General features: G+C 36.1%; 1 protein-coding gene across 1 annotated transcript in view; it reads left to right on the top strand.

Annotated features, from left to right (window-relative positions):
- The window catches only part of ANO4 (anoctamin 4), a 207,167-nt gene that overhangs the window by 122,060 nt on the left and 73,746 nt on the right, over window positions 1-11,361 (top strand). Inside the window, exon 13 of the mRNA XM_044914740.1 lies at window positions 1,525-1,585. Within this exon, the coding sequence (XP_044770675.1) occupies window positions 1,525-1,585 (61 nt within the window). The remainder of the gene's footprint in view (window positions 1-1,524; window positions 1,586-11,361) is intronic.

Below are 11,361 nucleotides of genomic sequence, written 5' to 3'. Positions count from 1 at the left end.
CACACACACACACACACACACACACACACACACACACACACACACACACCTGTTCAAGGCAACTTACCATCTGCCTGGGGGTTTCTCAGGGTCTTTGTTTTTGTGTTTCGTTAGTTCCCAGAATCTACTATCTTGCTTCTCTAGGGTTGATTTTGGCAAAAGGAGCCATCACTCTATTTTAACTTGACATTTTAGTAGGAACCAGAAGTCCTCATTAACTTAACCCTCCTGATTCGCATATTTCCAAGTAAGTGCAGCAGAAAAATCTCTCTCTCCAAATGTTTATCAGTCCCAGGGAAGGACTCTATAATCAATTCTATATTTGAGCCACATGCCCCTAGTGACCTACATGAGAGACATCTACTACCAGGAGAGGGGAGAAAGATAATGTGAACACCCAAAAACAATGCCCACCACAATTCATTCCAGAATCTACACTGATGGTGGAGGCTACAACTTCCACCAACTCCATGTAAACACCCTAATAGAGAGCACAGACCACCCATATACACCACTGGAACTCTCAGGCTTGATTTAATGCTCAGTGCATTATACAGTATGCAATATACAACTTAACACTCCCTCTGGCATATGAAATAAATTGGCTTTTGCCTTTTATCTACATTAGGTATTTGAATGCTGCTCATCTCTCCTATGTTCAAAGAAAAAGAAGGCATAAACTTTTGGGAAATTTTGAAATACTTCACACTCTGATATAACAGGAAAAGACCTGTTTATAGTTGGCACATTCTCCAAGGGATAGTAAAGTATATTTTATAGAGAGCTATAAAGCACCCAAAAAAGGTTATGCTTTATGAACGTTTCAGTCATCATTTCAGTTCCGCATGACATTGGTGTGATTTATCCTGGAGGCGGAAATGAGCATGGCAGTTTTGCAGGACGAATGTCTTTGCTTTCTGCTGTGGTGTTTGTGATAGAATATATTATTTAGCAATAAAGTATTTGCTAGCTGTCTTTGTGTTATGTGTAATAGGTAAATACAGTGATTACCTGAGGCTTTAATAAAGGTGGAAGTGGATTTTGTTAATGGTCTGCTCTGTCTTCTTTGTAATACTAAAATCCAGAGGGCAGCCCAGAAAATGTTTGCTCAAAACTACACAAACAAAATAGCCATGTTTTCAAAGTGAATAAATGAGGCATTAAAAATAGAAATCAGGAGCCTTTAAAGCAGCAACAATAATACCTCCCTGGTCTTAAATATAAGTATATCCATATGTCCACATATAACAGTTTTTATGGTGCATAAAAGAAAATTTTTTGGCACTGTTGGGGCTGCTGATAAATGTTCAGCTAGGTGATAACCACCTAAAGGGAACAAATTCTCTCTTGCTTATCCAAACTACTTCATAGTTGGAGGAACCCCCTTCTTGATTATGATCCAAAAGGAATATCTCCCAAAGAAACCTTGCAACATTCATTTATTTTTACAGAACTTGAAAAAAAGTGTGAATTGAAATATAGTTTATGAGAAACTAGTTTAACTTTGATTCATATTGTTCCCAGGTAACCCACCTCTTTGATAATGGAGCCACTGTCTTCTTTGCTGTCTTCATGGCAGTCTGGGGTAAGTGTTCTATAGCCACGTAACTTGAGTTCCCTTTATCTGCTCTACATGTTCCTTCAGAAATCTGACTTTGTCATGTGGCTATGAAAGGAAGAGGCTTAAGTAAATTCAGTTGACCATTCTATTAGACATGAGCTGATTAAAAATTCATTTAGTTTATTTAAAAAGTAATGTCATAGAGGGGAAATACATCTGATTTCTCTTAAACCTTCAACAGTTTCATCAACATCCCATTATTAAAGTAAAATTCACCTTCTGCTGGAGACAAAAATAAACCTTATAGTATGTCAGAAAGTCTGGTAAAGATCTAAGTACTCATAGAAGTATTTGGGACTTTCTGTTGTAAGTGGAATCTTTTCATCCAGCTAATGTATAAGTGCCCACCTCTGGCTTCCTTCCAGTTCTGGTTAAAATGACCCCCAAAAAACAAGAGCTACTTACAAAACTGAATTGAGTTCTTCTATATCAGCTAAAGTCAAAAGCTCCATAATAACAAGGTGTGATGGAACATTCACTTAAAGAATTTCTTAACCCAAAGAAAGTACTTAACCTACTTCTTTGTAAAATGGGTTTCATAGTATCTTTCTCGTGGAATCATTATAAGGTTTTGATTTAGTAGTATAGAAAAGAGTGAACAAATTTAGAGTATATTTTTTTTCAATTTGTTTGAAATTTTCACAATTATTATGCACTTCTTCTAGAACTTAAAATGCCAGAATCTCTGTTTTGATGTTACAAAACTCTGCTAACTCAAGGCTTAGGCTCATGTTGCTCTTTATGTCTGGAATGAATATCAGATCTTCTCTATCTTTCAGAGACTAGCTGAATTGTCATCTTCATCCTTTGAACTTCATAACATTTGATTTCTGGCATTCTTTGGACACTTAAAATGATTTGCATACACAATTTATCTACCTCATAGGTTCATGTTCCTCGAGGATCGTTATGGTTATTGGCAATTTCATACATTTCTTTTGAAGACAGATTCATATTTGTTGGATGGATGGATGGATGGATGGATGGATGGATGGATGGAGAAAAGGAAAGAGAAGGGATAGAGAAGCAAATTATCAAAAGAGTTTCTTTCTAAGACAATGAATGTGTTTAAATGGTCTCTTTGATATCAAACTGAAAATATAAAAACCTTGTTCTCTTGAGGAGGCTTGTTCTAGATATATTCTATCTTCCCTACCTAGAGATCTCCAAAGGAAAATTTCTCCCACTACAGCTCTGTTTAAGGAACATATTTTGAAACCTGTGACTCCAGCCCCTCTTATTCAGTGGGGATTGGACCCAAGACCTTAGTCAAAACATAGTGTAGTAAGTGGCCTGGAAGAAGACCCAAGGTTCTATAGAAAGAGGCACTGGAAAGATCACCCACAGGCTTATTCTCAAAAATGTGGATTGACTGGTGGGAGGATGGGTTAGCCTGGTGGTGGTATTGAGGAGGGCACATTCTGCATGGAGCACTGGGTGTTATGCACAAACAATGAATCATGGAACACTACATCAAAAACTAGTGATGTAATGTATGGGGATTAACATAAGAATATAAAAAAAATGTGGATTGAAAAGTATGGAGAGAGACAGGGAGTTAGCAATAGGAATTGACCCTGAAAAATGCAGACAGGACAGGAAGTGGGGACAAAGAAGGAAATTGAGATTGACCATGAGGTAGAAGCAGGGATCAGGAAAAATTAAAAGCAGGTTGAAGTTATGAGAAATCAGAACCTAGAAATAAGCAAAAGCAAAGTACTAGTGGAAGAGATATAAAGTAGAGGGTCCAGAAGCCCACTGGTAGCCAACTGGAAGAAAATGCAAGATAATCCCCCAAAGAGAAAGAGAGAATGTAGCCAAGTCATGTTGTTAGTAGAATATCAGGGTAAAGATGTAGGATCTCTTGTGGCTGGAGTCTCTCAAACTGCTAGCTTCTGTATCCTATTCTGAATAGGCTCAGTCTTTTAATTCCCATGGGATTCCTGCCTCCCTTGATAGGACTTGTGAAAAGCCCTTATTATCTGTGTTATACCTTAGTGCATGTTTCTGTCCCTTGCAAACAAAGGAAGCTAATCATAACAGAATTTTGGTTATGGGACTGAGCTCTCAGATCAAGAATGTATATCTGGATTTTCCTAGAACATATTTGTATTGGTAACCATGATAGGAAGTATAATAAGCCACCCAGTGCTTAAGTTTTGCCATAGTTACAATTGAGGATACTTTAGAAAATGTATTCATTTATTAAACCAGTGGTTCCCAAACTTTTTCCATTCATGGCACACATATGAAATGATACTATTTGCACAGCATACTGATGTACATGATACTGCCCTAAGTACCTTTGCCTTACCTGCCCCAAGAGATGAAGGGATTATTACCTCTTGCACACCTATAATCATCCCTGGCATACCCATTGGGCAGCTCTGCTTTGGGCCGTGAGTCTACTATGTAATGAGTTAATTCTTATGTATAGAGAATAATTTACTGGAAGAATTAATGGACAAAACTCCCTTACCCACTTTAGTATTTAACCAGTTTTGACTGAAATAATGTTTTCTTCTCCCAGTTTATCCTCTGAGACTGTAGAGAAATGAAATTCTGGTATAATGACATTTGTCTAAAGGGCAGAGGTCATAATCTCCCTGACCCCTCACCCAGTACTACCATTATAAAGGGGATTGCATCCCTTCTTTGCAGGTTGTAACATCTTATGCTGGTGATAACAAATAGTTGTATTTTATCCTTGCCAACCTCAGTTGATTGGTGGTGGCTGCCTGGAGCATGGAGCTGAGAAGCTTCTGAGTTGCAAGTGGGTGGGTTAGAGATTTGACAGTCCTTGGGCCTTGGAGGGTAACCAGTAAGAATCTTATAGATATATTGTAATAACCTTTGGGCAGAAGGGAACATTTTAGGGCCACTCCAGGCAAGGCAAGCCTGGAATAATTCATCCTGTGAATTGCTTTTTCTTAGTTGACAATTTACTGCTTAAATCTTTTGTGGTTCCCAGAAATGTGATAGTTTGAGAAAAAGAATGATTTACCCCAGGTGTTTCATTGTAGATGAGTCTATGCTTTTTGCAGAAATCTAAAATGGCCAATAATAACAGCTATGATAATAGCATACACTTATAGAGGGCTTACTATCTACTAGACACCATCCTACACATTGTACAGTATCATCTCAGTTAATTTTTATAGCAACATTTGAGGAAGGTACTATTATTATCTTCATGTGATAGATGAGGAAGCTGGGGTAGTAGCTAGAAAGTGGCAAAGTCAGGAGTTGACCTGGGCACTCTTAGCTTCTACACTCCATTGCTAGTTCATGTACTGTTTGTAACCCTATTTACTTCTGCTTCAGAGATCTAAATTTAAAGGACTGTTAAACTTGTCCCAAGCCCCATTTATACTGTTTTGCAATGGTGATGTTCTATAAAAGTGTGTCATTTCTAATGGAGCTCAGTTTGATGGTCTCAGACTCATCTTTTATGATTGACAAGTTACATTTAAGAACACAAATGCACTTTATTTTTGGGAAATTGCTAGATACAGAGATGTTGAGAACAGATGTGAGTGGTTTATAAGACCTCTGAAGGATGGGGCTGATATGTTTATTTTGTTGCCTTTTGCTTTGTGTGTTCATCAAAGAAACAATAGGCCTCCATTTGGAACCAGTCCACAGCAGCTGAGAAGGGCCTTTGTGTGGGGTTAAAAGCTTGACAGAACCCCCTACTTTTGTGATAGCTGGTCCTCCTGGGACCCTCAAGGTACACTGTGAGCCTAGGGCTCTGGGCTCGAACCACAGTGTGACTCTTTCCTCAGTGTTCATTTTTGTTCAGAGTCAAGAGACAAAACAATTAAGGCCTAAAATAGCTTCTCTCTCTAGGGAAAAAAAAAAAAAATGAGTCATTAGGGAGCTAGATGTTGGCAGAGACTCGTCAGGAATCAGATTATCTTTCTCTTTTCTTCATTTCTGGTTTTTTTTTCCTCCTTTTTTTTTTTTCTTTTCCTTTGATTGCCCAAAATTAAATTGACCTCAGTAAATAAACATATCAAGGTCCTCAGTGTTCTCCAATCAAAATAACAAGATTGTGGTTATTTTAATGGAAATTCAAAGATTCTTTATATGGTTCTGTCAGTAATTTGTAAGTGAAGTAGGTCTCATTTTTGAAAATAAGTTTTATAATAATTGCCTTTTATTTCTAGATATTTATACTAATTTTATCTTTATAGTCTTATGTATAGGTCCAACAAAATATAATGATTATATATTTATATATATAAATATATATATAAATATTTACACATATGTATTTATTTATTTACTAAATGCCTATTAGGTGTGTAGTTATAGTCACATATGATACCTCATCAATTTCTTATAATCCACCAGAAAGAAATTATAATCTCTGTCTTATAGATGAACATCTTGAGGTACAGAGAGTGTGTGCAATTTGCCCAAGATTACCCAGCAACTGCTAAGTGGTGGAGTCTGGATTTTAAACCCAATCTGGTCTGCCTAACTCAAGTCATTCCAAAGTTTGTATACTATGTCATGCACTTTTTGTGGGATGTGTTAAGATTTTGTTACTCAGCAGACTACATTCTCACTATCACTTGGCAATGGGTATACAAAGAGGAGTAAGATGTTATCTCTGTTCTTTTCAAAAATCTCATAGTATGTTGAGGGAGAGATGGTAATTATAGGATATCAATTTTCCTGTTTACATGGGAAAAATGAGGATCCATGCTGCCCACTTCCTGAAGCTAAAAGGAAAAGCAGAGATGGTTTCATCCAAAAGGAGATCCTGAAACCAAGTCACATTTGCCAAAGAGTGGATTTGGAGGGAGGTGTGGAAAACATTCTGAACTGAGAACAGTGTGGGCTAGGCTCTGAAAAGGAAGGCCATTCAATGTGAGAGGGACATAGCATACGTATTAGTTTCCTAGGAGTGCTGTAACAAAGGACCACAAACCGGATGGCTTAAAACAACAGAAATTTATTCTCTCACTGTTCTGGAGGCCAGAAGTCAAAAATCAAGGTATGAAAAGAGTCAGTTCTTTTGAGGGCTCTGAGGGGATACCTGTCCCATATTTCTCTCTTAGATTCTTATGACAGTGAGCAATCCTTGACATTCCTTGGCTTGTGGGTGCATCACTCCAATCTCTGTCTCCATCTTCTCCTGCATTTTCCCTGTATCTCTGTGTCTTCACATGGCAGTCTTCTTGTAAGGACACTAAATCGAATTGGATTAAGAGCCCACCCTAATCCAGTATGATTTCATCTTAACTAGTTAATCTGCAGTTACCTTATTTCCAAATAAGGTCGTATTCTGAGGTTGGGGCTTTGTTAAAACATCAATATATCTTTTTTTTTTATGTTATGTTAATCACCATACATTACAGCATTCGTTTTTGATGTAGTGTTCCATGATTCATTGTTTGCATATAACACCCAGTGCTCCATGCAGAACGTGCCCTCTTTAATACCCATCACCAGGCTAACCCATCCCCCCATCCTCCTCCCTCTAGAACCCTCAGTTTGTTTCTCAGAGTCCATAGTCTCTCATGGTTCGTCTCCCCCCTCCAATTTACCCCCCTCCATTTTTCCCTTCCTGCTATCTTCTCTCTTTTTTTTTTTTTTTTAACATATAATGTATTATTTGTTTCAGAGGTACAGGTCTCTGATTCAAGAGTCTTACACAATTCACAGCACTCGCCATAGCACATACCCTCCCCAGTGTCTTATCACCCAGCCACCCCATCCCTCCCACCCCCCACCACTCCAGCAACCCTCAGTTTGTTTCCTGAGATTAAGAATTCCTCATATCAGTGAGGTCATATGATATATGTCTTTCTCTGATTGACTTATTTCGCTCAGCATAATACCCTCCAGTTCCATTCACGTCGTTGCAAATGGCAAGATTTCATTATATCTTGCCATTTGCAATGGCAATATATATCTTCAATGGGAGGCACAGTTCAACCCATAACAGAGAGTATGTTGAGGGCTGAGGTTTGTTTATCATAAGACATTTGTGTTTCAACAGGGAACCTTGGCTTCACCCTGTAGACAACAGAAGGCCAACTGAGGTTGTAAGCTGGAGAGTGACATCATCTGTTGTGTTTGGGAAGTAACTCTGACAACAGCAAGAGAGGAGTGAAAGTGGGGTCACTTAGAAGGCTGTTCCAATATTCAGTCAAAATATTATGCAGAATCGGCTTTAGAAAATATCTAAATTACAGAATAAAAACCTTACACATAAATGTATTTTCCTAGTTTTAGTTATTTGTAATAGGCAAAATAAATATCCAACAACAGAAGAATCTCTAAGGGAATTATAAACAGCCATTAAAAATTAGTCTTTCAAAGCAAGTAATAGAACACAAAGACTGTATTTTAAAAATTGCAAATACAGGATATAAAGTGTACAAATAAATGTGACTTCGAGTATGTTAAATACTAATGAAAACAAAGTGATTATGTCACAATATTAATGGTAGTTTTCTCTGGGTGAGGGGATTATGGGAAGTTTTTATCAGTTTTATTTAGGTATAATTTACATAAAATCCAGCAACTTTAAATGTACAATTTTACAAGTTATGTCAAATTTATATAGTCACTTAACCATCACCATAATGATGAAATAGAATATTTTCATCCTCCAGAAAGTTTCCTCATGACTTTGCAGTGAGTCACTTGGCAACCTCTAACCTACTTTCTACCACTATAATTTCACCTGTTTTAGAATCTCATGCAAATAGAATCATTCAATATTTAGCATTTTGTGTCTGGCTTTTTTCACTAAGATTAATGTGATTGAAATTCATTTATGTTGTTGCAAATGTCAGTAGTCTGTTCCTTTTTAGTACAGAATAGTACTTCATTTCCTGGATATACTAAAATGTGTATATCCATTTACTAATTAATGAACATTTGGATCCAATCCAGTTTTTAGCCTATTAAAAAATAAACCTGAGAATCATTGGATATTAGAATTTTTGCATATTTGCATAAGTCTTTTATTTCTCTTGGGGAAATAACTAGGAGGAGCATTGCTTGATCTTAGGATAAGTGTCTAACTTTATAAGAAATTGTTTTCCAAATGTCTGTGTCATTTTGCATTCCCAGCAGCATTATATAAGAGTTCAGGTGTTCCACATTGTCACAGACTTGGAATTATCAGTCTGTATCATTGTAGTCATTCTAGTAGATGTATAGTGTTATCTCACTGTGGTTTTAATTTGCATTTCCCTAATGACTAGTGATGTTGAACATGTCTTCATGAGTTTATTTCAGATCTGCTCATTTTGGTGAAGTGTTTGTTCAGACTGTTGCCCATTTGTTATTGGTTTTCCTATTTTTAAGTTAAAAGTATTCTTTATATATTTTTTCAAATATTATTCCCAGTTTGAGGCTTGCATTTCTTTTCCTTAATGGTGTCTTTTGAAAAGCAAGAGGTTTTACTTTTTTTCTTTTCTGTCTGTGCATTTAATTTTTTATTTAAGATCTTTGCCAAACTCAAGGTCTCTAAGATTTTTTTCTATGTCTTCTCATAAAAAGCTCATAGTTTTAGCTCTTATATTTATGTTCATGAGTTATTTCAAGTTGATTTTTGTATATAAGGTAAAGTCAGATCTGTTTCTTTGCCTATATGGATAGCCAGTTGTTCAGTACCACTTGAAAGATTATCCTTTTCCTCCTTGAAATCAATTGTCCATATATGTGTGGATCTACATCTGGAATTTTTTTTGATCCACATGTGTGCTCTTAAAAAATCATTTTTATTCAGCTATAATTGACATATATTAGTTTCAGGTGTGCAACATGATTCAGTATTTGTATATATTGCAAAATGATCACCACAATAACACTAGTTAACATCCATTACCACACATCGTTACAGACTTTTTTTCTTGTTAAGAACTTTTAAGATCTACTCTCTTAGCAACTAACAATATAGGATTGTTAATTATAGTCACCATGCTATATATTATATTTCCATGGCATTTATGTTATGGTTTTATATTTTATAGTCAAAATATGTATATTTTATAGTAAAAATCTGTACCTTTTGACCACCTTCACTCATTTTGCCGACCTACAGCCCCTACCTCTAGAAACCACAATCTGTTCTCTGTATCCATCACCTTAGGGGTTTTGTTTGTTTCTTTGTTTGTGTTTAGACTCCATGTGTAAATGAGTTATAAACTTGATTTAATGAAAATTCAGAGTTTCTATATATGGTTCAGGGAGAGCAATGCTTCCATCTTTGTTCTTCTTTCTCAAGATTGCTTTGTGTATTTAGGGTCTGTTGTGGGTCCATAAAATTTTAGGATTGTTTTTTCTGTTTCTGTGAAAAATGCCATTGGAATTTTGATAGGGATTGCATTGAGTCTGTAGATTATGAACATATTAACAATATTAATATTTCTTCCAATCCAATTAAATGGAATATCTTTCCATTTAATTGTGTCTTCTTCAATTTCTTTCATCAGTGTCTTACAGTTTTCAGTGTACAGATCTTTCACACTCCTTGGATGTATTTATTCCTAGCTATTCTTTTTGATGCATTTATATATTATATAAATTTTATATGTTGATTTTGTATCCTGAAACATTACTGAATTTATTAATTTTTTTATTAACAGTTTTTTAATTGGCATCTTTAGAGTTTTCTCTACATTATGTCATGTCATCTGCAGTAACAGTTTTACTTCTTCCTTTTCAATTCAGATGCCTTTCATTTCTTTTTCTTGACTAATTGCTGTGGCTAGGACTTCCAGCACTATGTTGATAAAAGTGGTGAGAGTGGGCATCCTTGTCTTGTTCCTGATCTTAGAGGAAAACCTTCTAGCTTTTCACCTGAGTATAATGTTAGTTGTAGGCTTGTCATCCATGACCTTTAATATGTTGAGATCCACTCCCTTTATTACCCAATTTGTTGAGAGTTTTTATCATAAATGGATTTTGAATTTTGTCAAATGCTTTCTCCATATCTATTGAGATGATCATAAGATTTCTATCTTTCATTTTGTTAATGTGGTCTATCATGTTGATTGATTTATGGATGTTGAACCATCCTTGCATTCCTGGAATAAATCCCACTTGATCATAGTGAATGATCATTTTAGTGTAATGTTGAGTTTGGTTTGCTAATATATTTTTTTTTTTACTTTTTAGTTTTTTATTTTTTTTAAGCTTTTATTTAAATTCTAGTTAGTTAATGTATAGTATAATATTGGTTTCAGGAGTAGAATTTGGTGATTCATCACTTACATATAACACCCAGTGGTTTGCTAATCTTTTGTTGAGGATTTTGCATCTGTGTTCATCTCAATATTGGCCTGTAATTTTCTTTTATTGTGGCATCCTTGTCTGGTTTTGGTGTCTGTAATTCTAGCCTCACAAAATGAATTTAGAAATGGTACCTCCTCGGGGCACCTGGGTGGCTCAGTTGGTTAAGGATCTGACTCTGGATTTCAGTTCAGGTCATGATCTCCGGGTCATGGGATCAAGCCTTGCATCTGGCTCTGCACTCAGCATGGAGTCGGCTTGGGTTTCTCTCCCTCTGCCCCTCCCCCTACTCGCTCATTCTTGTGTGCGCACTCGCTCTCTCTATCTAAAATAAATAAATCTTAAAAAAATGGTATCTCCTATTTTTTGGAAGACTTTGAAAAGAATTAGTATTAAGTCTTCTTTAAATATTTGGTAGAATTCCCCAGTGAAGCTGTCTAGCCTTAACTTTTGTTTGTTGGGATATGTGTGCTTTTATG

The sequence above is a fragment of the Neomonachus schauinslandi genome, chromosome 5 (genome assembly GCF_002201575.2).
Source record: "Neomonachus schauinslandi chromosome 5, ASM220157v2, whole genome shotgun sequence".
Classification (NCBI taxonomy): Eukaryota; Metazoa; Chordata; class Mammalia; order Carnivora; family Phocidae; genus Neomonachus; species Neomonachus schauinslandi.
Note: the sequence above shows the minus strand (reverse complement) of the source record. Positions and strands in the feature narration are given on the sequence as shown.